General features: G+C 48.4%; 1 protein-coding gene across 4 annotated transcripts in view; it reads left to right on the forward strand.

The window, feature by feature from the left end:
* The window catches only part of Pknox2 (PBX/knotted 1 homeobox 2), a 275,213-nt gene that overhangs the window by 242,885 nt on the left and 5,237 nt on the right, over positions 1-27,091 (forward strand). For 3 of the 4 annotated variants that reach the window (XM_075966367.1, XM_075966368.1, XM_075966369.1), the window contains 4 exons: positions 9,369-9,498; positions 9,948-10,045; positions 10,831-10,950; positions 27,004-27,080. In XM_075966367.1, the coding sequence (XP_075822482.1) occupies positions 9,369-9,498; positions 9,948-10,045; positions 10,831-10,950; positions 27,004-27,080 (425 nt within the window). The remainder of the gene's footprint in view (positions 1-9,368; positions 9,499-9,947; positions 10,046-10,830; positions 10,951-27,003; positions 27,081-27,091) is intronic. The other variant, XM_075966370.1, reaches the window with a different exon arrangement.

Below are 27,091 nucleotides of genomic sequence, written 5' to 3' on the forward strand. Positions count from 1 at the left end.
ACTGCATTCGGTCCTGTGAGAACCCGGGTGACTACGTGTGCACTGCATTAGGTCCTGTGAGAACCCGGTGTCTACATGTGCACTGCATTAGGTCCTGTGAGAGCCCGGTGTCTACATGTGCACTGCATTAGGTCCTGTGAGAACCCGGTGTCTACATGTGCACTGCATTAGGTCCTGTGAGAGCCCGGTGTCTACATGTGCACTGCATTAGGTCCTGTGAGAGCCCGGTGTCTACATGTGCACTGCATTAGGTCCTGTGAGAACCCGGTGTCTACATGTGCACTGCATTAGGTCCTGTGAGAGCCCGGTGTCTACATGTGCACTGCATTAGGTCCTGTGAGAACCCGGGTGATCATCTGTGCACTGCATTAGGTCCTGTGAGAACCCAGGTGACTACGTGTGCACTGCATTAGGTCCTGTGAGAACCCGGGTGATCATCTGTGCACTGCATTAGGTCCTGTGAGAACCCAGGTGACTACGTGTGCACTGCATTAGGTCCTGTCAGAACCTGGTGACTACATGTGCACTGCATTAGGTCCTGTGAGAACCTGGTGACTACATGTGCACTGCATTAGGTCCTGTGAGAACCCGGGTGATCATCTGTGCACTGCATTAGGTCCTGTGAGAACCCAGGTGACTACGTGTGCACTGCATTAGGTCCTGTGAGAACCCGGGTGTCTACATGTGCACTGCATTAGGTCCTGTGAGAACCCAGGTGACTACGTGTGCACTGCATTAGGTCCTGTGAGAACCCGGGTGTCTACATGTGCACTGCATTAGGTCCTGTGAGAACCCGGGTGTCTACATGTGCACTGCATTAGGTCCTGTCAGAACCTGGTGTCTACATGTGCACTGCATTAGGTCCTGTCAGAACCTGGTGTCTACATGTGCACTGCATTAGGTCCTGTGAGAACCCGGTGTCTACATGTGCACTGCATTAGGTCCTGTGAGAACCTGGTGACTACATGTGCACTGCATTAGGTCCTGTGAGAACCTGGTGACTACATGTGCACTGTATTAGGTCCTGTGAGAACCCGGGTGTCTACATGTGCACTGCATTAGGTCCTGTGAGAACCCAGGTGACTACGTGTGCACTGCATTAGGTCCTGTGAGAACCCGGGTGTCTACATGTGCACTGCATTAGGTCCTGTGAGAGCCCGGGTGATCATCTGTGCACTGCATTAGGTCCTGTGAGAACCCGGTGTCTACATGTGCACTGCATTAGGTCCTGTGAGAACCCGGTGTCTACATGTGCACTGCATTAGGTCCTGTGAGAGCCTGGTGTCTACATGTGCACTGCATTAGGTCCTGTGAGAGCCCGGTGTCTACATGTGCACTGCATTAGGTCCTGTGAGAACCTGGGTGATCATCTGTGCACTGCATTAGGTCCTGTGAGAACCCAGGTGACTACGTGTGCACTGCATTAGGTCCTGTGAGAACCCGGGTGATCATCTGTGCACTGCATTAGGTCCTGTGAGAACCCGGGTGATCATCTGTGCACTGCATTAGGTCCTGTGAGAACCTGGGTGATCATCTGTGCACTGCATTAGGTCCTGTGAGAACCCAGGTGACTATTTTAGGGGTGTTCCTAATTCCAGGGGGTGTGAGCTAGAAGTCTAGAAAGAATTCTGTCAGACATAGAATACTCAGGGCCTGGAGTGCTGGGAAAGACAGGAAAGGAACAGCTGAAGAGAAGGGAGGAGGCCGAATAAAGGGGTCCTGGACTGAGCACACCACATATGTAGCTTCAGATCATCCATCTCCCCCACCAACTCCCAGGAGAGCCAGCCCTGAGACCTAGCCACCACAAGACTCATGGCTAGGTCCAGTTCTGCCCTGAAATAGGATGAACACATCTCAGGATGGAGAATTTTGCCCAGCATGGTGGGAAAAGCTGCAGATTCACTGGTCAGGCTTCTTGGGTGGGGGTGGGGCAGCCTTTCAGGCAGGCTTGGGAGCCTACTGGCATCTCTAAAGGTAAGTGTTCCTAGGATGGAAAGAAGTCTGAGGAGCCGCCAGCCTATTAGAATCCCTGGAGAGAAGGGGACAGAGAGTCATTCATTCAAGTATCGTATGTTCATTCAAGCACTCGTGGAACCTGCTGAGTCCTGAGGACATAAAAATGGATATGACAGTCTCTGACCTTGAAATGGAAGTGATGGAATATCATGAAACTGAATTTATGTGGGGGATATTTAAAATGTTTATTCTTTAACTTTTAAAAAAAATTTAAGTGTAGGAGTGCTTGGCCTACATGTGTGCCTGTGTATCATGTGTATACAGTACTCACAGAGGCCAGAAGAAGTTGTTAGAGATCCTGGAACTGGAGCCATAGGCACTTGAACCCCAGTTCTCTGGAAGAGCACCAGTGCTCTTAACCTCTATGCCATCTTTCCAGGCCTGAGTGCGATATATTTCAGTGTTGACTACTGTAGCCAACTGCTAAATATTTTAAAGAAAATAGGCATATAAGCAATAGGGCCAGAGCTAGAGACACATTGCAAGGCAAATTAATTGAGCTTTTATGGCTACAACATAAACTGATGAGAAAGGAGCCCCTGCAGCATTTACTGAGCTCTCCCTGTCTCAAACATAAAAAGTACTAGGTACCATATGTATAATATTTTACTTACTCCCACAAGACTTCAGATGGGCATTATTTGGACATTATTCTCTCTCTCTCTCTCTCTCTCTCTCTCGCTCGCTCGCTCGCTTTTCAAGTCAGGATTTCTCTGTGTAACAGTTCTGGCTGTCCTAGAACTTGCTCTGTAGACCAGGCTGGCCTGGAACTCACAGAGATCCTCCTGCCTCTGTCTTTCGAGTGCTGGGGTTAAAGGTGTGAACCACTACTGCGTGACTCAATATTTTCTTCTTTTTGTATCCAAGAAAAAAGGAAAAAAAAAGGACACTAAGTAATGGTCATGTGTGTAATTACTACTGAGCCTATGTTCGTCTTATAATTTGGTGACATCTTGCTACACACAATGGGAGCTCAGGGATGCAGAGACTAGATGTGATGTAATGGGTTACTTCGGAGCATGAATTTGGATTTGGTAATTGACTGGAAGAGGGGAGAAGAGGAGGAAGTGAGCACAGCCCTGGGGTGCTGGGCTTAGCAGCCTACAAAGGAACCAGCTCTTAGCTCTGACATTCCTGGGCAGCCTATGGAGGATGCCGATGGCCCATCACTCCCTCATAAGAGTGGGCCTCTCTCTGACACGCAGCAAGCTCTGCTTTTCCAGAGCTGTCAGGGGCTGAAGGTGGTGTGCTCCAGTCACTTCTGCCAAAGCCCTGGGACTTGTGTCGTGCTGAGCTTCCTGAGGATATGACCTGTGACTTTTCAGGCCAGGTGGGGACAGAGGAAGGTGGTCCACCTCAGGGGGATCACCTTAGGCAGGAAACCAACATCCCAGACTGAGGAGGTAGGAAGAGAGTTTATGCTGCTTGAGTCTTCTAGAGCCTTAGAGCTGTGGCCTCTATTCTCCGCCTGGTGAGTGAAACCCGAGAGCTCTGTTCCTTCCGGGAAGGAACGTTCCTTAAGAGCAGCAGCTGCAGCTTGTCCCTGCAGGCCTGGGCTGCCTTTCCCCGGAGGCCAAAGCCCCCAGCTGGGGTGGAACAGGACAGGATTAGGTGCCTTGTTTATATGTGCTTAGCTTCCTTGCCTTTGCAAGCCTAGCTCTTCTTAGGCTAAGACGGGACTCTGGCTGTGATAGAACAGAGGGACTTTGCCAGAAAGGGTGTCTGGGGACAGAGGCAACCTCCTCACACACCTAGACCCATACAGATCTAACAAGCACCTAGCACACACTCAGCACTGTGCTGGGCAGTGTCAAAGTGAGAGCCAACCTCCTTTCCCTCAGAAACATCCCCACACTAAAGCAACAAGACATTGTGCAAGAGAGAACTTTTCCGTGTTCCCTGTGTAAGGTGATAGGAAACCATGAGGACTCAGGGGCTCTGTCCATGGCCATATCTTGCAAGGTGGGACACTGAAATACATACACCCCATCCTCCTCTCAGGGCAGGTCAATAAGCCTTGGACCTAGCCTTCTGGGAGGGGTTGGTAAACTGGTCTGAGGCTGTGGATCCACAGAGACCCCTAGTGGCCAGGGCAAGGATGGCAGATTGCTGGGCCCTAATCCTTCCGCTGAAACCCTAAAGACCATCACTGGTTTTTCCTTAATCCTCAATTGCAAGGGATTTTGCAAGGTCATCCAGTGTATCTCCCTGTTTCAGGGGCATCCTAGTAAGATATAAATTCCAAATCAAGAGAAATGTTTCCATCATTTCTATCCTTCATACTTTTATTTTTTAGCCCATCGTGTTTTGTTTTGGTTTGGCTTGGTTTTTTCCCCAGAAATTTCTTCTATGAGTAGAAAATAACTTTCTGGGCATCTTGGGCCCTTTCCTTATTGAGAGTGAAGAGAGAAGGCTCAGGAGAGGTCAACTCTCCCCTGGTGCAGTCAGACCTCGTATCCAGGTTTGTAGCCACAGTCAGGTTTTGTGTGCGCCATGACCCTTCATACCTTCCCCAGGGCCCTTCTTGTAAAGCCCCTCCTCTGAAGAAGTTACCTTTTTGCTCCACAAATGAGACTCGGGGTAAAATGAGCACTGACGTCTGTAAGGATGAGCAATGACCACGGGGGTGACGCTGCAGGTGGCAACAAGTTCTCCGCTTTTGTAAACTTGCTGCTCCCACTTGCTCAGCCACTTCTGAGGGACTCCTTGCCTCTGCCTCTCAAATAAACAGCCCATGGGGGTGGCGGGGGGGTGGAGAATGGGGAGCTTCTAATAATACTACTTGTGGAGTCCAGGCTTCCAGTGGCTCCCCAGGGAGACACAGCAGAGTTCTTGGAATGGACAGGCAGCTCTTAAGGCCTGGTACCCAGGCAGTTTCGAGCAGAGATGCGAGACTGGATGCTGGAGAGGCCGCTAACACTGCAGCCGCAGTGCTACTCAGCTCACCTGGGTGTCTCTCTGTGATTCCACACAGCAGCATCCACCTGGGGACACAGGCAGATAAGCCTCTGAGGAAGCTGTTGAGGAGATGACAATGCCATGTATTTAGTCAATAGATTCTTCCCCGGGGCTTCTGCTGCTGCCACGTGGCTTTTTCAGAAAAGACAGAGACTGTCCCTAGAGAGTTAGAGCTGCCTTGTCACCGTTGCAGAGAGCGAGAGAATAGTGCTCAGCCTGGAATCCCAGCAAGTGGAGTCTGAGACGGGGGCTCTGCTTAGGTTTCTGAGGTTTAGCACCAAAGTCCAGGGATGCATTGGACGAGACCAACAGAGGCATATGGCAAGATTTATGCTATCCTGTCTGGGTGTGCAGTCTCAGCTCAACTCCTGCTATGTAAAGAACACCAAGACTCTAGGACTCTGAGGACCCAATTTAACCCCTGCTCTCCCATTCAAGTGACCTCAGCTGTATGAAGTGGGAAGTAAATCATTAGATGCCTAAAAGTGCCAGGCAGTGTGTTTGTAGATGAGCCTGTGGATCTAACTCCTCTCTGTGTGAGCCTCCATCCTACGCTCAAGTGGACTTACAGCTATGTGAGTCAGGGAAGCCCCTTCCATTCTCTGGTACTCTTCAGATCCATCTGATGCTGGAGGCCACCCGAGCAGAGTTTTGAAATACACAGATTGCTGAGGGCCTCATTCAGTGGCCCTGAGAATTCATGTCTTTAAAAACAGCTCAGTGTGGGTTAGAGGGGTGGCTCAGTGGTTTAGAGCACGCACTGTTCTTGCAGAGGACCTGAGTTCAGTTTTCAGCACCCTCATCAGGTGACTCACAACTCCCATAACTCCAGCCGCAGGGGAGCCAATGGCCTCTCCTGGATTCTGAGGGCACCTGCATTCACGTGGGCACATACCTGCACACCCACACATTATTCAAAATAATATATATATATATGTACATATGCATGTCCATATACATATATATACACATATATTATTGTGTGTATGTATCTGTGTGTGAAGCAGCTCCTGTTTGCAGATGTATGGGATGAACACCAACTTCAGGGAGTCAAGACTTTGCTTTCTCTTTCTTGCCCCAGCTAAGATGTGGCCACCCCTGGTCCTGCCTACACATTCTACCCTGAAGTTTTTCTGTTCCACCTCTTTGCTGGTATATCTTGGCTCCCTCTCAGTACCTCACAGCCAAACAACAAGAGTAGGGTGGAGAAGAGTAGGGGAGAAAATGATCCGAGTCTGAACAAAAGTTACCTGTAGTTCCCCAAACCAAGTGAGTGTGCATGGGGGCTCTCCAAGCCACAGGAAGAAGAGCAGCCAGAGTCTGAGTAAGCAGGCGAGGTGTCCAGGTAGGGCTCACCCTTCTGTCTTTGGCTAGAAAACTGTGTGTGTTAGTTGAATCCCAGAAGGCACGTCTTATATTTATGTTACGTTTCCTTGTGTTTTCCTAACCTTGCGGGATACTTTGGGGTTGTGAAGAGAGTCTAGGACAAGTCTTTATATTTAAAACCCTCATGTAGCTCTATCTGAAGAGGAGTGCCACAACATGGCTTATTCCAAATGAGGATTGTTGAGTAGTTACTTCCCGTGGCTTTAGGTATAATGACATCGGGGCTCCCCCATTCTGTGAAATCTACCTTTTAGTTTGTTCCTGCTTCAACCATCTTTAGTACCGGTTCCATTTAGTGGGAAGGGTTGTATGGGAAATTGGCACCAGGAGATCTCAAGCCTCAAGACCGAACCAACTCTGTAAGGAAGTAAGGGGTATCCAAGAGGGGCGTGATGTGGTTCCCAAGATGACCATCTTCTCCATGTGCTTCTGGACTTGGGTTGTTTTTATCTTCCATGGGTAAGATTCAAGAAGCCCCTTGAAGCCCAAAGTAGTTATTCAATATTTTTGGCTGGGGTGAGAGGGTAAGGAGGACTGAATTCTAGTCCCGTGGCTGGCAATCAGTTGTGTGACCTAAGTAAGCCACCAGACCCTCTGAAGAACTTTATTTTCTTCCCTGTGTCACTCAGGAAGTTGGTATGAGCAATGACTTTGTGCAGCTTCTAGGCTTCTGTGTGCTAAGCTCGGTTTAAACTCTGTGTGACCAGACAGATCAAGAGCTGACTCTCACTGGTGGGAAGCTCTCACCCAGCTCTCCGGAGGGGAAGCCAAGGCAAGAACTGCCCTCTCCTTTGCCCAAGGTCACCAAAGCCAAGAACTAAGAATAGAATAGAATCCTCTTGCCTCACCCTCGCAGAGAAGCAGACCCAGAGGCCCCATGGGGCAGTGGGTGGGATGGAGGACTGGGCCCCAGACCCTGGTCCTGCTTTTCTGGAAATGCTACTCCCCCAACTCTGGGTTGGGATGGTCTTGGAGAGTAAAAGGGGTAATTTGAGAGGAGACACAGCAGGAAATTCTCCAGGCAGAATCAAGCCAAACTCAAGTCATTGCCGACTCCCACATCCCTCCCTCATGACTTACAGGATGCCACAGTGGAAGGCACAGTGTTGTTACTGTGCTCTGTGCCTGTGATATCTTCCTTTTGTTTGCAACCACCAGTAGGTAGTCACTGGCTAGAGCTTTCTTCTAATCATGGGTGCTTCCTCAATCCAGATTCCAAACTGCTCCTGAAGGCCAACGGCCCAAACTTCTTAAAGTCCTAAAATAAAAGTTCAGAAGCTCACCCCGTGTTTACTCCATTTTTCTTGAGTACTTACCTGTCTCCAATTCTTTGTTAATCATGCCTTCTGATCCCAGCTTTGAGCTTTGGAATGTGGGCCTTGCTGGTCATTGGGTCCATTAACTAATTCAAGACCTGTATTCTGATAAGGATATGAGGCTGGGAAGAGCTCAGAGAGCCAGGTCAACTCCCAAGCTCCTCTCCTCTGTACCTTATTGTCCTCTTTCTCTCCCTCTACAAACGTAAACACATCCATCTCTCACACATTCCCTTCCTCTTTCACACCTCCTTCAGTCACCCAGCCACCATGCCCAGGTACCCAGAAAACAGGGGTGGGAGGCACTGCTTCATCCGGGAGGCCTGCAGCAAAGCCTTCTTCCTCTGGTGTCAGGAGACCTTCCACATCAAATCCAAAGACTTCTTTACTGACCGCTGGAAAAGAATGATGAGGGGAACAAGACACAAGAAAAACTTACTCCTTAGCTGCCTTGGCTACTGCAAAAGCAAATTGGCTAACAATCTGGGCCAAGTATAATTCTGTGTTGAGAATTCAGGGAAGACAGAAGAGTTGATAGCGTGTGCTGGCGTGGAGACTTACATGCGATGCCATTAGAAGACAGAGTATATAGTGACACAAGTTTGTTTGTTTACTATTCTTTTTTTATTATATTTATTTATTATTTATACAATATTCTGTCTGCATGTATCCCCGAAAGCCAGAAGAGGGCCCCAGACCTCATTACAGATGGTTGTGAGCCACCATGTGGTTGCTGGGAATTGAACTCAGCCTTTGGAAGAGCAGGCGATGCTCTTAACCTCTGAGCCATCTCTCCAGCCCCTTGTTTACTATTCTTAAACAAACATCTTAGTATTATAATATAGGCACTAAGGATGTCCAAAAGCAAATCACTGGAGAGATGGGGGTGTGGCTTAGGTGGTAGATCACTTGCCCAGCATGTGCACGAAAGTCAGCATTTCAAAGGGTGAATGAACAGACCACACATCACTGGAGGCTGTTTTGTGTTGGAGGTAGGTGAAGAACAGAGGTGCTAGAAGAGGGGAGGGCCAGGATGAACATCTGGGCAACTGAGCCTGCAGATGAGTAAGTGCTGAGCAGGTGAATGGAGGGTTTCTTTATATATATATATATATATATATATATATATATATATATATATATATAATTTATTTTATTTTATTTGCATTGGTCTTTTGCCTGTGTGTATGTCTGTGTGAGGGTGTCAGATCTTGGAGTTATACACAGTTATGAACTTCCATGTGGGTGCTGGGGATTGAACCCCGGGCCCTCTGGAAAAGCAGTCAGTGCTCTTAATGACTTGAGTCATCTCTTCAGCCACGAATGGAGGGTTTCTGCAACTCAGAATCTCCTGGAAAGTTTTTAAAATGTCAAGCCTGAAACACACCCTGACCCATTAAAGAAGGGAATGAGTTTGGAACCCATAGCTCATAACTGCAGATTCCAAAATGTAGGTGCAGTGAGGTTCACAGATTAGGGGATCATTCGGGCCCCAGGTTTCCACTGGAAGGAAATGTAAGTGTAGGGCTATTATGAGTCTCTGGTTTATTTATTTTAAGATGTCCTGAGACCTGCCTTCTAGTTTGTGCCTGGAAGTAACAGGAGTTGTGGGGTGGGGATGGGGGCAGGGGCTGTAGCTTCTAAGCTCTTAGGGAGATTGTCACCAAACCACCCCTCCCTTACTGCCAGGACCTCCTGCAGAATTCCCCCAATTCCATGTCTGGAGTCTCCAATAATCCCCAGGGGATTGTGGTCCCAGCCTCAGCACTCCAGCAGGGCAACATCGCCATGACAACGGTCAACTCACAAGTTGTGTCAGGTTGGTACTGGGTTCTGGGAATTGTGGGAAGCATCCTGGGAGAGAAAAGGGTGCCCCTGGGGAATTTTGGGAGTAGGGAGTGTCCTCTGCTGAGGGAGGGACTTCCACTCAGTTTCCTGACTGAAATGTTCTGCACGCGGTGACCGCCAAGACTTGATTATGATGGGCTGGAACAAATTTAAGTCAAAATCTCATGATTCGCCCCCAGCGCCCACGTTCAAGACCGAGTAAGGTTCCCTTCCCCTAATGCTTCCTACCAAAGGCTCTGCTTTTCCCTCTGGACACCATCTCTCACCTCACCCACTCCTCTCTGACAAAGGGAGCAGTCATCCATCCTGGCATGGTCCCCAAAAGTCTTCATCTGTGAGTGCCAAGCAACTGGGGACCCTGCTTGCCTTCTCTTTTTCCACCTTCATGGCAGGGGATCCCAAAACTGGTTGTCTCCTCAGGTGGAGCCTTATATCAACCGGTTACCATGGTAACCTCCCAAGGTCAGGTGGTCACCCAAGCAATCCCCCAGGGAGCCATCCAGATCCAGAATACGCAGGTGAGTGTGTGTGGGTGTGTGCACTTGTGCAGGAGCGGTGGGAAGGCTAGCTGTGATTGTTTACTGTCTGCTGGGCACTGTGGCAAGTGACTCACTTAATCCTCGCCTCTAAAAGGCTGCTTCCTGGATAGGAGGCTGGATCTAGGCAAGGTTTATCAGCTCCAGGGCTTTTGCTGCCTCCAGAGTTAAGATCAAAGGACTCTGTATTTCCTGTGCTTGGTCTCCAGCTCCCATGACTCTGTACCTCAGTGATAGAGAGTTCAGATCTATAGAAAGATCTAGTGAGATGCCTGTGATCTGACATTAACTCTGATCTTGTGTCATCTCCTAACCTCTCTGGGCCTCAGTTCTTATCAATAAAGAAGGATTAATACCAACTGCAGCCAGCCCAGCCCGCCTACATGACCATGATGAGGATTAGCTGCGGTGAGGGACAGGAAAGTGCTTTGCAAACTGTAAAGAATCACAGATGTTAATTACTGTTGGATGGTTTATGACAAATTCTCATCTTCCGTACTACTCTCTGCATGAGCCTTTTCTGCTGTTTCCTCTCCCATCCCCCCTTTCCCCTCCTCCTACACCCTTGCTCCCCTCGCCCCAAGCCTCATCTCCATTCTCTGAGGGGGTGGTAAGGGGTGAGATGAAAGGTGACCTCCCCAGGGCCCCAAGAATAACTTGGGAGAAGGGGGTTGGCAGTGAGAGTGTGCCATTACTATGGCGACAGGTCCCTAGCCACTGGCCTCACAGGCTGCTGATGCTGATTTTTTTCTTCACGTGCCCTGAAGGTTAACCTTGACCTCACCTCCCTCCTGGACAATGAGGATAAGAAGTCCAAGAACAAACGAGGAGTCTTGCCCAAGCATGCCACCAATATAATGCGTTCTTGGCTCTTCCAGCATCTCATGGTGAGTGAGTGTGTGTGTGCCTGAGTGTACATCTGTGTGTGTGTGTGTGCGTGCTGGGGGCATGCAATCACAGCAGGGAGTGATTGATAGCCCATTGCACAGGTAACACATTGTGCATGCAGAGACCACGGTCTCAGAAAAAGGCTTTGCTACATCATCAGGTACAGGGAAGATTGGAAAAGGCTTAAATGGGATCTAGAATCCAAGGACTTCTGATACTTGTTGCTGCTATTGGCTAAGAAGGGGGGCGGGCAGTGAAAATGAGGTGAGAGTGGTCACTGGATTTCCCAAATCAGAATTCAGAACTTCAGGGCTAAATGGAAGAAGTCAAGGCAACTCTATCAAAATGAGGACACTCAGTAGCCATCCTCTGCAGACCATGGCTGAGCCATACAGGCAGAGTCATCAAGAGCAGCATGGTTGGACTGGAGAGATGGATGTTCTTCCAGAGGTCCTGAATTCAGTTTTCAACAACCACATGGCGGCTCACAACCATCTGTACTGAGATCTGGCGCCCTCTTCTGCCCTGCAGGCATATATGCAGACAGAACACTGTATAAATAATGAAATAAATGAAGAGAGAGAGAGAGAGAGAGAGAGAGAGAGAGAGAGAGAGAGAGAGAGAGAGAGAGAGAGAGCACAGCATGGTCAGCTGTGCACACAGAGACAAACTTGTCACTGCCCAGCTCCATCAGAGACACTAAGAAGTGCCTGGTGACCAGACACAATACAGGGAGGACAGGCTTAAAGACAGGTCCACTGGGGTATGGACTGTTTCTCCCAGTTGCTGGGTGATAATTCCAGTGGCATTTATTCCTTAGAGTGGTGAAAGCTGGAAGAGAGGACAAACATACAGAACTATGTTCAGCCCTTAACAAACCAGGCATGGTAGTGGTACCCATCCAGGTACTTAGTAGGCTAAGGCAGAAAGAGTGTGAATTCAAGGCTAGCCCAGGGCTGTACAGCAAGACCCTGCCTAAAAACAACAAAAAGAAATCTTCCCTTTTGATCCTTCTCCTGCCATGAGCAAAGAACAAAGTTGTATACATTTCTTATAGTTGGTTTCATTTTTGAGACAGGGTCTTACTATGAGGCCCAGACTGGCCTCAAACTCATCCTCCTCCTGCTAGTCTCCCAAAGACTGAGCTTGGGACAAGGTTTTTAAGGCTGAGTCCCAATATCGTGAAATCTGGAGGTGAGTAGCTGATGTGTCTGTCATTTTAATGTAAAGTACCTGCTGATTTTTGCCATCCTCTGATGCTGAGCGTAAACCTCCTCTAGTGCTTGCTGTAGATGGGTGTATCTGGCTATATACATAGTCTCTCTAGCTGTGCCAAGTCTCCCAAGAAGAGGGACCATGCATCATCTGTGAACCTTAAATCCTTGATTCACAATGTGTGGACCTTTAGGGGACTTACTAGATCTTTTAAAAGTTATTCCTCGATTAACTGTTTGTTTGTTCTACAAAGTTTTGTCTACTTTTTAAAAGTGTGTATGTGCGTGTGTGCGCTCTAGGCGGTGGTGGCGCATGCCTTTGTGGGAGGCAGACACAGGTGGATCTCTATGAGTTCAAGGCCAGACTGGTCAGGACAGGCACCAAAGCTACAGAGAAACCCTGTCTCAAAAAACCAAAAACAAACAACAAAAAGTATATATGTGTATGCATGTATATATGTGAGAGAGAGACAGACAGATAGAAAAACAGAGAGAAATGTATTGGTTGCATGGGGCTAGGGTGCACTTCCTAGTGCATTCATATAGCGACCAGAGGTAAATGTCGATCACCTTCCTTTATCACGATCTACCTTAATTTTTGAGACACAGTCTCTCACAGGACAGGAACTCTCTGTTTTCCCTAGACTGGCTGGCTAGGGAAATCCCCAGAGTCCCCATATTTCCAACCCCACAGTGTTGGGGTATACACCTGTAATTTCGGTGCTCAAGGGGCAAAGGCCAGCAGAGTTCGTGAATTCAAAGCTAGCCTGGTCTACACCCTGCTTTTCCATGAGTACCAGGGATCCAGATTCGGGTCCTCATACACTTCATCCACAGATCCGTCTCCCCAGCCCCTCTTCTTTATTCTTAGTGTGCCAAGCCACATGGTGGGTTGCAAGAAGGATGAGGGTCAAGATTTCTTCCAAACAGCTGAGCTCTGAATTACATGTGATGTTGTCATTGTTCCTCTGAGAAAGAACCCCGTGACCACAGTTCTGGGGAAATCTCACTGTGGCTCCCCATACTGGGCTATACTGGCTGCCCAGTGTTAGGAAAGAGGAGATGTGAAGGACCCACATAGGTACTGTAAATGTCCTGTCTCCAGCTCTGTTAGCACTAGCATATGAGTCAGTTAATTTGAAAGGCTAGCTTAAAAAGAAACCGCCACCCTAAAGACACGCTTTATGTTAATTTAGAAGATATATAAAAAAGATATATTCCTTTGCTAATCTTCCAGTAGAGAGCCAACATCCTTTTCTGACTACACTTCATTGTTTTACTTGCATAAACCTTTCCTATGATAAAACATCTTCAAATCCCGACTTCACGTCAAGTGAAGTAAGAACACGGACTTTGGTCCTCAAATCTGGCTACAGGATCCCTCCAGATCTTTATTCCAGTCTCTCGTATGTGTCCCACCCAACCTGATGTATCAGCATTTTAAAGCAAATCTGCATCTCAAGTTTTCCAAAGCTGTCTACCTAGTTTTCTCAGCAGTAATGACCCTTTCTTTCTGCACTGCATTTTATTCGTTACGTCACAGAAGCACAGTGGCGTGTGTAGTGGCACGCACCTGTCTGGACACATGTGTGGCAGACTTCCTAAGCGGTATATTGGCTGGCGAAGCTGCCACAGAGCGCTCTGCTCATCTCCAGCCTGGGTCTAAAGCCAGCGGATGGTTTGCAGGAGGTAGGCAGAGCATCCCATAACCTTGGCTGCGTGGCGATTCTGAGCACTTCTATAAACGCTAGCTTTTCCTGTTGCCATTCCATCAGGCAGACGTCGTATTTTCCTCTTGCTGTTTGCGCTGTTCTGTGTCGTAGGCAGCTACAGAGATGACAGAAAGCACCTGGGGTGGGAGGTTAACTCCCAGAGCCTTCTTAGCTGCAAGGCTGGAATGAGATGGGGACACTGTCGTCCTTAGCTGCTGGCTTTCAGTCCCTGAAGAATGTGGTGACATTCTCTTGCTATTTCATTTTGGCCAAAAGAGGCTAGCCTCCAGCTGGAAGCAATAGGTCCACAGCCACACAGGTCAGGCAGGAAGCCCTGGAAGAGGGTTCTTCCTATGGAGGAGGAAAAGTCACCGTTCCTCCACCTCAGCTGTGATGCCAACCCTGCTCCTCCCAATACCTGACACCCTGACCCCCCAGCAGTCCTACCCATCACATCCCTGAACTGACGACCTGTGTGCCAGGAGGTCTTGGAGAAGAGCCCAAGCCCCAGCAGGACCCACCACTCCCGGCAGCAGCCAGCCGAGGCTCAGCGCATGTAGGTCTCATTTAGCGCACACAAACACCCCAGGAGGCAGGTCCTACGATCCTGTATGGCCAGTGACAGAACTAAGAACCGGAGAAGACTCACGTTCCACAAGATCACACGGATAAAAAGGCCAAGTGAAACCGAGCCCCAACAGTGGGACCCAAGGTCTCATTCAGCTCTACTGCCTTCACGTTGACCTCAGGGAGTGGATATACAACACTCACACCAGTGTCTAGGCAAAGCAAAGCCGAGCCCCTATCCTCTCAGCCAGAGACCTGTAGGGGGAGAGTGTGGGGTTTTATGCACCCGCGCTTGGGTTTCAGATGCTGTAGTGAGGCTGCTTCGTAGATGCCCTTCCTTGTCCATCCTCAGGCTGAAAACCTCAGGCTGGTGTGACTTGGCGGCCAGGGCCAGCTGTGCGCCACTCACAACCACCTCCTCCCAGTCACACAGAGCTCAGGGCCTTTCTCCAGGTCCTCTTATGATCCCTGCTGTGGTTAAAAAATAAATAAATCAATCAGAGGACAAAAGAGGAACCAGGGGCTTCCGCTGTATAACTTTTGGAATATTAACATCACACACCAAAAAATTTACTCTTCAAAATATGTAATTCCAAGCCGGGCAGTGGTGGCGCATGCCTTTAATCCCAGCACCTGGGAGGCAGAGGCAGGTGGATCTCTGTGAGTTCAAGACCAGCCTGGTCTACAAGAGCTAGTTCCAGGACAGGCTCCAAAACCACGGAGAAACCCTGTCTTGAAAAACCAAAAAAAATAAATAAATAAAAAATAAAAAGTAATTCCAGAGTACGTGTTTGCAGCTCATTGGTAGCGTGCCTGTCTAGCAAGGCGGGTCCCCGGCATGGAATACAGGAAAATAGCAGGAGTCACGGCACATGCATGGAAGCCCAGCAACTGGAAACTAGAGGCAGGAAGATCAGAAGCTTTAGGTCAAAGCAAGTTTAAATGACACAAGTTCAAAACCATCCTGGGCTACAGATAATCTGTCTCCAAAATAGAAGCGATGCCATAGGTTTCAGTATAGCTACACTCTTGCACAATCATGATACCTCCGAAAGAAATCCCACAGCCATTAGCCAACACCCCCAGCCTCTCACAACCTGGGCTCCACTGCGTATCTCTGTGGATCAGCTCGTCCAGAAATCTCACTCAAGTAAATCATAAGATGGTCTTTGTGACGGAGTTCTTTTCATTAGTATCGTGAGGCTGGAGGCATAGCTCAGTGGTGGAGTGCTTGCCTAATTAACGTCACGTTGTCCAGGTCCATCCTTGCAGTAAGCACTGTCGTTCTGTCTTGGGCTGATGGCACTCCACCGTGGGTCTAGATCACACTGTGTTTATTTATATTCCTTTATCAGCTGAGGGACACTTGGGCTGTTCCCATGTTGGACGCTGAGGAAACCTGAATGTCTGTGGATACAGAAGGATTTCTGACAGTCCGTTCCCCAGCTATCTTACCAACATCCCTAGTGTCTTGCATGCTAGGCTCAGGGGCTGGGGGAAACTGGATACACTTCCAGGTGGTGCTCATGCCCTGAGCAGGGTTCCTGGCCAAAGTGGACAGTGGGGGTGAAAGTCAGCCAGTTGCCTGGGCACTTGGTGGCTCTGTTAACCACCCCACCGATGTTCTTTGTATCCCTGCCACCTCCCTGTACAGAGCACTGTGCTAAGACTTGAAGGAATGATGTAGGTGGGGTCTTGTCACCAACTCACTGGCAGGACTCACTTATCCCCAGATCTAGATATATCAATGTGTTCTATTGAGAGTATTTTGAATAGGACACAGGAGGACCTGGAGGAAGGTTTTTTTTAATTGATTTTTATGAGCTCTACATTTTTCTCTACTCCCCTCCCTGCCTCTTTCCTCCCCCTTCAGCCATCCCCCAAGGTCCCCATGCTCCCAATTTACTGAGATCTTGTCTTTTTCTACTTTCTACTTCCCATGTAGATTAGATCTATGCAAGTCTCTCTTGGTGTTCTCACTGTTGTCTAAGTTCCCTGGGATTGTTGTTTGTAGGCTGGCTTTCTTTGCTTTATGTTTAAAAACCACCTATGAGTGAGTACATGTGGTAATTGTCTTTCTGTGTCTGGGTTACATCACTCAAAATGATGTTTTCTAGCTCTATCCATTTGCCTGCAAAATTCAAGCTGTCGTTATTTTTTTTCTGTTGTGTAGTACTTCATTGTGTAAATATACCACATTTTCCTTATCCATTGTTCGGTCGAGGGGCATTTAGGTTGTTTCCAAGTTCTGGCTGTGACAAACAATGCTGCTATAAACATAGGTGAGCACATATCCTTGAGGCACGATGGAGTATCCATTGGATATATACCCAAAGTGTATTACTGGGTCTTAAGGAAGGTTGTTTCCTAATTTTCTGAGAAATCGCCACACTGACATCCAAAGGGGTTGTACCAGCTTGCATTCCCACCAGCAGTGCAGAAGTGTTCCCTTTTCCCCACAACCTTTCCAGCATAAGTTGTCATCAGTGTTTTTGATCTTGGCCATTCTTGCAGGTGTAAGATGGAATCTCAGAGTTGTTTTGATATGCATTTCTCTGATGACTAAGGATGTCTGGAGGGAGTTTTTTCACTAAATCTATTTCCTCTGATAAAAAAAAAAGGGAATACAACATCCAGCTTGATGGCTTGTGGTGAGGCTAGAACACGACAGTGTGCAATGTGTCAGTGGACACGGGCCCAGCTACTGCTACAAATGCTTCCAGTGTCACCCAGGAAGTCTTATAAGATGACTTGTCTTAGAAAAATTTGACAGAAATTTAAGAGAATTATCAACCTCTGAAAAATCAAGAACATGACAAGGCCATAAGGCCATCCGTCATCCACAGCTTGGCATGAAGTAGTTCCAAGCTGGCTTTTCTACTCCACTCGCACCAGGCTAAGATTAGTTTGCAGGTGTCTTGAGAGTCAACCCAGGATGCAGTGCCAGAGGAGGAGCTAGGACTTGTTTGAAACTTCCTAGTTTCTGTCTCTTCTGATACTCTGAAGGGTGCTTTCTTTATATCATCAAAGACATATTCAGCGAATCTGACCTTCAAGTCCCAGGGGCCTGGAAGTCCTAGGTGCAGAGTCCTGACTGCGAGGTGACACAGAAAACCAGGATGCATGAGCAACGCTGCTAAGTGAAAGGGAGACTTCAGAAAAGGAGACCCTTGGGGCCAGCAGGATGGTTTAGCATGAAAGGAGCCTGTCACCAAGCTTCACAACATGAGTTGGGTAATCCCAGATCCCACAGGGTAGGATGAGAGAACCAATTCCCACAGGTTGTTCTCTGATCTCCATACACACACACACACACACACACACACACACACACACGGGGAGAAACATACCCATGTGCATCATCATCATCTTTTTATTAAAGCCAGGAGCCAAAGTATGACAGTACATGCCTATAATCTAGACACCTAGAAGGTAAAGACCGGAGAAACAGGAATTCAAGGCCAGGCTGTGTGAGACCCTGTCTCAAAAGCAAACAAAACACTTAAATACACAGAGCAAACACTCCAAAGAGTCAAGAATGCAGGAGTCAGTAAAGATGAGAGACACTGGCTGCCTGTGCTGGTCAAACACAGAATAGCTGTCCAGAACCAAGTATGAGGTTATACACAATCCCCCCCCTTCTTTTTCCCTGTTTTTTTGAGACAAGGTTTCTCTGTAGCTTTGGGGCCTGTCCTGGCACTAGCTCTTGTAAACCAGGCTGGCTTCGAACTCACAGAGATCCACCTGCCTCTGCCTCCTGAGAGCTGGAATTAAAGGCATGCGCCACCACTGCCCGGCTGTACACAATGTCCTTCTACATCATATTCAGAGATGTGCCCAGACAAAAGAGGGTGTCTGTTAAAGTGACAACAGGAGGCACATCCTCTGGGGTAAGGTTGAGAAGGACTGTAGATCTCTGACCCATTCAAATGTAGGAGCAGCGCATTCAAGTAAGGCAGATGGCAGGGCATCAGGCACTGAGCTTGGGAGGCACGTAGACCTGCTGTGGTCCTGCTTGGTTCCATGCTCACTTGCTCTGTGGCTTTCCACAGGTCAGTCAGCTGCCCTAGCTCTGAGCTCCTACTCCTAAAGCAGGTAGAGCAGTGCCTGCTGTTTGACTTTGTGTCTATTGCTGCAGCTAAACCTCCTGGGGAAAGGTAACTTAAAGTTCATCATTGTGGAGAAATCCAGGCAAGAACTTCCAACAACTGGTCATGTCACATCCACAGTCAAAAGCACTGAGAAATGGATGCGGTAGCTTTGCTTGCTTGTTAGCTCTCCTTTCTTATACAAACTGGGCCCCCAAGCCCAGGGAATGGTACGGCCCATAGTTGTCTAGATCTTTCCTTATCAAGATAATAAAAAGAATGTGTCCCTCCTATCACACACATGTGCATGTGCACACACACAGACACACACACACACACACGAGCACGCACTCTAGGCCAACCTAATCTAGACAGTTCCTCAACTAAGCCTCTCTTTCCAGGTGATTCTAGATTGTATAAAGTTGACAAAGCTATCCAACACACCATGTTGAAGACGATTGCTAATGTGTTCTAAAGAACAGTATTTAGCAAGTGGCTAGAGATAGAATAGCTTGGTTTAGGGTGCAGGGGACCAAACCCTACCACTGACCTGCCCCTTACTTTTTGTATAACTAGAGCTAGCAGTATGCTTCTCTGAGATCTTTTTTTCCCCTCACCTGTGAACTGAGAACAAAGTCTAATTCGCCATTGCCTTGATTGCACACAGTGAGGGCTCTAGCATTCTCCATACACTGAAGTGTCCACACTTAGCCAGCTGCTGTGGGCATCCCGCAGGGGTAATACTGCTGTCAGCAGGTGGGAAGTGTCCCCGTAGACTTCTGTATGACTGCAGAGGAGTCTGGTCGAAAGCCCAGAAAGGCAGATGGAGTTCAACAGAGAAACTGTCTGAACCATCTCAGAGCATCTTGCGCTGAGTGCCATGTGACGGTGGGTGCCGGTGGCACCACAGAGCCCAGTGCCCCAGTCTTCTCAGAATAGCCAAGTCATTGGTCTGACTGCTGTGGAGACCAGTCAGGGGCCTCCAGCCAATCCAGGCCCCCAAGCCATAGCTGAGGTAAGGCACCACTATTTCTACACAGCCCTTTCTTGGGCTCCAGGGGGAAACGATGGGCTCCAGAAGTCTTTAGGCTCTGAGCAGTCTGGAGGTGTTTATTCACAAGTCTTGAGGAAAGAAGTTGGCATTTAGGCTGGACTTTAAGGACAGCTTGGGTTTGGGATTGAGTGGGATGTGGGAGGTCACTTTGGATGACAGTTGTCTTTCAAGTGATCATCGTCCATTGTTGTTTTAACACTTAACTGTTGCTGCCAGAAGGATCTAAAACCTCCCTCCAAAATACTCTCATCATGAAGTCCTCTTTATTCCTGTTCTTACCTTGGAGTTTGATGACCCACATGGCACCTTGGCATGGTCAGAACGGGAAGCAGAAAGCAGCTGGCTTTGTTCTTGGGCACCCACCTCTCGATGCCAAGGAGTCTTAGGCCTAGAACTTCTATTATGGCATGAGATTGTTTACTCACACCCACTATTCACTGTACCGAAAGAGAAGCTGCCTTTTGACTCCCTAGGGTGGGTGACAGAGTGTCCGCAGGAGACTGGTGGTTTTCAGAGATGCCCTCCAAAAAATGTCATGAGAGATATACAGTCTCACAGTATCCCTAAGAAACCTGTGAAGGTTAGGAGAAAACACACATGTTCACAGGACCTAGCAGTCTTTGAGGATGCAAGAAAGAAAGCCCTTTGGGGAAAAGGAGCATGGTATGGTACACCACAGGGCGTGGGCTCCAGCTGGCAGCCAGCAGACCAGAGGAGCATGGCACACCTGCATGAAGGGTGTGGGCTCCAGCTGGCGGTCAGCAGACCACCTGCAGCCTTTTCCGAGCTGGAGCATGTGTGCCCAGCCACAGATTTCTCTTTCCCTCTCTGACCTCTTTGTAACAAACACACACAGAATGTGACAGCCACTGTTCTAAATCCCTGGCCAGTTCTGTGAACTCACGTCATCCCTGTAGCCACCTTGAGGCTGGCAGGATGATTTCCCAGCTTTGCAGATGAGGAAAATTGGCCAAGGTCTGAAGCTACTGAGAGGCAGGTTCAGGATCCAAACCATGTAGAAATCATGTTATTTATAGAGTCACCTCTGCGACCCCTCTAGAGAAGTAGGATTTCTTCTTCTTCTTCTTCTTCTTCTTCTTCTTCTTCTTCTTCTTCTTCTTCTTCTTCTTCTTCTTCTTCTTCTTCTTCTTCTTCTTCTCCTTCTCCTTCTCCTTCTCCTTCTCCTTCTCCTTCTCCTTCTCCTTCTCCTTCTCCTTCTCCTTCTCCTTCTCCTTCTCCTTCTCCTTCTCCTTCTCCTTCTCCTTCTCCTTCTCCTTCTCCTTCTCCTTCTTCTTCTTCTTCTTCTTCTTCTTCTTCTTCTTCTGTTTTTTGAGACAGGATTGTAGCCCCAGATGACCTGGAACTCACTCTATAAACCAGATTGGCATCAAACCCGCAGAGATCTACCTGCCTCTGCCTTTTGAGTGCTGGAATTAAAGGTGTGTGCCACCACCGCCCAGCAGAGGTGGGGTATCTTGATAGATTCTTAAGTATCCCCTCTTGACTCCCCCACAAATACTCTACAGTCAATCAAGGAGAAGCAGTAGGGTGACTTGGGGGGTCACCTAATTCCTAGGGGTCTGAATCAGTGAGTCACTATCTATCCTCCTTCTGCGGCCACACATAGCCCAAACCTCCACATGAATTCATTCAACAAACACAGTGGGCCAGGCCATCTCTGTGCAGATGGGAAGGAGAGAAAGAGAAACGCATGGTATCTTTTCTCAAAAAAACTGACAACTGTTCTCTTTGGGGTGGTAGATAACAAGCTACCCCTATGGTGGGAGGGATCTAAGGAAGCATTGAAGCTGGAAGAAGAAGACTAGGTGGGCTTAAGGTGAGCAGGGTTGGAAGGAAATTACAAAGAACCAGTCTTGTTGCAATGTGATGAATGGGCTAAAATAGAAGCTACAGGGACAAAGAATAGCTTAGAGACTCAAAACAGGAGGTGGGACACTTCCACAGTAGAAAACCGTACAGCAACCAAAACACAAGGAACTCAAAAGTGTAGATGAACAGATGATTTCATTAATATAATGACCAAAACCCAGACAAAATGTTATGCATGACTATAATCCCAGAACTCAGGAGATGAAGGCAGGAGGATCAGAAGTTCAAGGTCATCCTTGGTTATGAGTTCAAGACCAACTTGAGCTATATAAGACCCTGTCTCAAAAAAAAAACAGAAAAAATATGCAAAACTGAGTCATCGTGTTGCAGGATAGAACACATACAGAGATCTAAAGAAAAGGAAGTGATTGTCATAAAAAATTTATCTTTGGGAGGGTGGTTGAAAGGGAACAGAAGGGAGCTCAGGTGGGAGCAGATTCCTGTCTTTTGGCCTGAGGGTGAATGAGTATGTGAACACGCACGGGATACTATGCCACTTAGTTCTCTGTGCCTCTCTTTGTGTCTTTAAGTGGGGAGGAACAAAAATAAGAATGGGCGTTCTAAACAGAGGCAAGTGTGGAAGGAAGAAGTTCATCACTAACTGTGCTTGCCCAGTCATGCTAGGCCTGCCTGCCTGCCTCCCTCCCTCCCTCCCTCCCTGCCTGCCTGCCTGCCTGCCCGCCTCCCTCCCTGCCTGCCTGCCTGTCTGCCTGCCTGCCTGCCTGCCTGCCTGCCTGCCTGCCTGCCTGTCTGCCTGCCTGCCTGTCTGTCTGTCTGTCTGTCTGCCTGTCTGCCTGCCTGCCTGTCTGCCTGCCTGTCTGTCTGTCTGTCTGCCTGCCTGTCTGCCTGCCTGCCTGTCTGTCTGCCTACCTGTCTGCCTACCTGTCTGCTGGCTGTCTGCCTGCTTGCCTGTCTGTCTGCCTGACTGCTTACTTGCTTGCTTGCTTGCTCGGTCACTCGCTGGCTTGCTTTCTTGCTTGCTTTGTCCAATCTGCCATCTCTGAAATCAGGGAGCATCTGTCACCAGTGGCATGTTAGATATGATGCCACACGGTCATTTCAAAACTCTGGTCCTATTGGCTGCCTCCCTTTGGATCACAGGCCCTCCTAACCAGTGCCATGCCCACAGAATGAAGGCCCCAAAGCAAGCCCCTGCCATATGGTTGTTGAGGTTGGGGGCTTGGGGGTGGGGTGGAGAAAGGTTTAGTAGGCCTCTGAGCAGGGTGGGGGAAAGGGAAGCCCAAGCTCCCTACTGAGTCTAAGGTCCAGTCTAGCATGGGCTCCACTGATACCCACTGGCTGATGTTCCCCATGTAATGCGTCCCTATGTGACACAGGCAACCGTGCAGTGAGATGCACATGAGCTAAGAAGGTGGAAGGATCATACCAGGATGGGTTTGAACAAAAGAAGTTGTCAGAGATGACAAAAATCAGTACTAGACTAGTTTCTTCTGACCAGAGCTCATCCTTCAAACTAAAAGCTATTTACTTCAGTGTCCTTTGAGCCCTAGGAGATAAGAGCTGTGGAGGTTTGAAGGGAGGAGTCAGGAAGAGCTGCAGAGGAGTTTTTAGGGTAGGTTGCAGAGGGAGTTCCTGACAGCAATGGAGCAAAACAAACAAACAAACAAGAAAACATCCATTTAATGCACATACTTTAAGTCCCTAGTTTTTAGTGCTCAACTGGAGAAGTCTGGGAGGCCTCTATACATCGGTCAGAGTCACACGCTTGTTCTGCCAGCCCATTGCGTCATTCTGAAGTCCAGTAAATGGGTTCCTTTCCTACTCCCATGATAACCAGAGAAAGCTAAGAATGAAAGACACAGGTCAAGCAGCCAAGGCCAAACAGTCCTCAGATGGTGAGGCAAGACTCTGCCCTCTCTTCAATGGTTCTTCACCATCAAGCAGCCTTGCCCAGTTGTGGAAGTCTTCAGGTTGATATTGAGAAGGATCTGCAATCTTCTAGTCAGTGCTATACCTTTTCCAAGGAAGGCTCATGCACTTGGAGGGTGCTTCAGCTCCAGCTTGGGCCCTTCCTTTGCGCCTCCAGGGGCATCCCCCCAGCTGGTGGTCACAGGGTGGCTCCCACGGCACAGTGCGTACCTCCTAAGATCTCCTTCCACTCCCTCTCTTGTCCTTGGCCTCAAGCCTTTCCAGTTGTGCTAAAAGTAGCACTGACTCAATCGTGGCCTGACCAGGAGCCAGAACTATTTTGATTCTGTCCTCAGGAATCATGTGGTCTGAGGCGTGTACAAGCTGGGCTGCTCCTCTGGCCCTCAGCTGCAGTGCCAGGAATGTTCTGGCCCACACACCTGTTCCCAAAGCTGGGCTAAGTGTTTCTACTTAGCCACAGCCTCCACCCCGGGCCTCCTGAGGTACTGCTCTGAGAAGGAGAGATGGTGGGACTGGGTAGTGGGAGTAGCAAGGGATCTAATATCTAATAATCAGCAAGTCTTAGGCAATACTCATTCTTTGAGCTGTTAGATACAAGTCTGTCCATCTGTGTTTGTGGTATCCAACCCTTCAGTACCGGCAGTCTCCTTAGAGATAGAAAGCACCATCCTTCCTTGCTAGGCTGGGGATTTCCCTTTCAGGCGCCTTAACAGGAGAAAGCAGAAGAGATGCTGACTGGCTTAGAGCTAAGTCATGGTATAAGGCTCCTTCCTGGAAGGCCTGTTTCTCTACTGGATTAGCTCAGCTATTCCTCAAAGCCAAGTTGAGGCCCCACTTCCCTAGACAGCCTCCCAACCAAACCAAGCCACCTCTGTCCTATGATCCAAAGGGACATTGGTACAGGCTACCTTCAATAGAAGACCCACACACACACCCTTCACGTCAACTGTGAACCCCCCCCCCACAACTTCAGATGTCTCTGACTTCTAGAATTCTGGAAGCAGCCAACATCCAGCCTGTGTAAGCTGGTGACTTAGCTCAGCTCAAGAACCAAGCTGATCCACATGTCCTTCCTGTGTCTACTGACTTGTATATTCATACAGCATCACTGAATGCGAACACAATTGCCATGACTGGTAGGAGCATTGTGGAGGTGACATCTGATGATCCAGGTTTCCTGCCCAAGAGCAGCCCACGGCTTCCTGGAGGATACTTATGTCCCTGAATGATAAGGGCAATGCACTTACTCAGAGTCTTTGGTGACTACCTAGGCCTCAGAGAACTGGAAAAGGCCTCCCTGAGGATTTGACCTGTGACAAATTTTCAGTGACATTCAGAAGTGCCCACAGTGGGATGACAAGAGAAGAGGCCTCAGCTGTAGAACAGTAATGCAGAATGCGGAGGCTGAAAGACTGCCATATTTTTTTGTGGTCAACTCACATACCTGCAGGTTCCATATAATGCAGATTGAACAAAGTGTGGACTGAAAATATTTGAAAAAAAAAACTACACTAAGCACATACAGATTCTTTTTCTTAACATTATTTCCCTAACTAATATGGTATAATGACTATTTCCATATGATTGTCTGACATATTGTAAGTAACTCAGAACCCAGGATAATCTGGCCACCGTGGCTTCCCTTTCTCTGAGCTTCCAGAGTGCTGAGTGCCCAGCTCTGTGTAGGATGTATGGGCTGTATGTAAATACTGTGCCATGTTATGGAACGAGACTGGGACATCTGCAGATGTTGATGTCTATGAGGGTCTCAGAACCAACCCTTCATAGATAACAAGGGAAGACTTGGTTCATAGATCTACCAGCCATGGACAGGGAGGCTGCTCGGCACCTTCCTGTGAACCTTATAAAGTAGGAAGGGAGCATCACCAGGGTCCCAGAGTCCCTACCTCTCCAGGGCCTGATATCTTCCCTTCTAGCCTCCTTCTGTTCCCTCCCAATTAGCATGAAATTGGCCCTGGTAATGTTGGCATGTGTTTCTTCTTGTTAGACTCTTAATATTGTATGAGTCACAGGGTCAGATGCCCTGGTGTGGTAGTCAGGGTCAGAGGTGTGAATTAAAGCAACACATGATCCTGAGGCCAGCTGAAGAGGCTGCTTTCCTTCCTCACTGCTAACGACAGCACTCCCAAGGCTGCGACACTCCAATTCCTCCTTCTGTGAGCTTTAAACATCTTGCCCACACCACCCCATCCTTGCAATATGAACTCTTTACAAGTATTTAATCATTACATAACTTAATAATGTCTTGTTAAGTGCCAGGCCTGAGGTCTCACAGCTAGTCACAATAGAGCAGGCTTGTGAGGCCCAATCTCTGGAACTTTCGAAAGTCCCAGCATTTCTCTTCTCTAGGCAACACAAGCAGAAAGAGTGATCCTGGTCTGAGAATGCTGGATGACTTGGCCTCTACCCTGGAGACCACCATGTCTCCCCTGCTTCTAGGAGAATCTTTGGTCCCTTTGAGTCTCATGATGCCTACTGGATGTCAGACATGTGTGCCAAAGACTCAGAAAGACCTAGAAACACATTAACTCTGTTGTCGGCCTCAGCACCCATTGGCCTCAAGACCTACTTCCCTCGGCTTTGCCTTTCTTTTGTTTCTGTGTCTTTATTAGGATTATTTTTTTCCCCTGAGCATCTCCTGTAGATGAGGCTGATCCCCCAGCTTTCTCCTTTGGAGTGTTGGGACTATAAGCATGAGGTACCACATCCAATCAGATTTTTCCTTTCTCTAATGCCACTCCCCGTAGCCATCTTCCCAGGCTTCCGGCCAATTCATACTTCCTGTAAGCTTCCATAGCACTCAGTACCCAAACCACAGCATCTCCAACTTTCCTTTGTCTTCCTCCGTCAGTGGTCATTTGTGTGTGGTGTCAACAGGCACACATTCTAAAGAGCGTATTATACCCTTCTGAAGTGTGGTTGAAGAGGGAGAGTAAACACATAATCAAGGTTGGGCCGAAGCATGCAACATGCATCTACAGGGCACACCTGTACCACTCAGCCCTCCACAAGGGCATACAGAGCCACAGTCTGCAGAACTGAGTCAGTACTTCCATCCAATTGACAGGGGCCAGTTTTCTCATCTGATCCGCCTCGCGGTTGGTTTGATGAAATGAAGTTAAATGTATGGAAACATTTCAAAGGGTTAAAAGGTTGGGTGTCAACAGTGTACCGTGATATTTATCCTGTCTTCCCAAATGTGTAGTGTCAATCTTGACGCGCAGTAGATATAAACATCAATTAACTGAGATTGCATTGGTTCATCCCCGTCCCCCTCCCCCACTTACTACCTTCCATGGCTTTGGAGGCCATTGTTGATCCTAGCTCGAAGAAAGCCACCTTCCGGAGGGATCAAGTGAGAAGCAGAGGAAAGTGTCTTGCGATCAATAGTGAACGGACTCTAAAAACTACCCTGGTCTCCATTATGAGAAAGAGCTGGGAAGTCTAAGGCACTTGGGAGCCTCTGTGTACACGCTAGGCCCATCATCCTCAAGAACAAGCATTGCCTTTCCCCAGTTTGGACTCCCAATCCCTGGGTTGTGTCCATGTCTTGATGAACTCCAGGCCAACCTGGCCCCCACATGGCTACAGCTCATCGGCCCTTCTTTCATTTCAGCACCCCTACCCCACAGAAGACGAGAAGAGGCAGATTGCGGCCCAGACAAACCTCACCCTCCTGCAAGTTAACAACTGGTGAGTTGGCA

The sequence above is a fragment of the Microtus pennsylvanicus genome, chromosome 3 (assembly GCF_037038515.1).
Source record: "Microtus pennsylvanicus isolate mMicPen1 chromosome 3, mMicPen1.hap1, whole genome shotgun sequence".
In the NCBI taxonomy this organism is placed as follows: Eukaryota; Metazoa; Chordata; class Mammalia; order Rodentia; family Cricetidae; genus Microtus; species Microtus pennsylvanicus.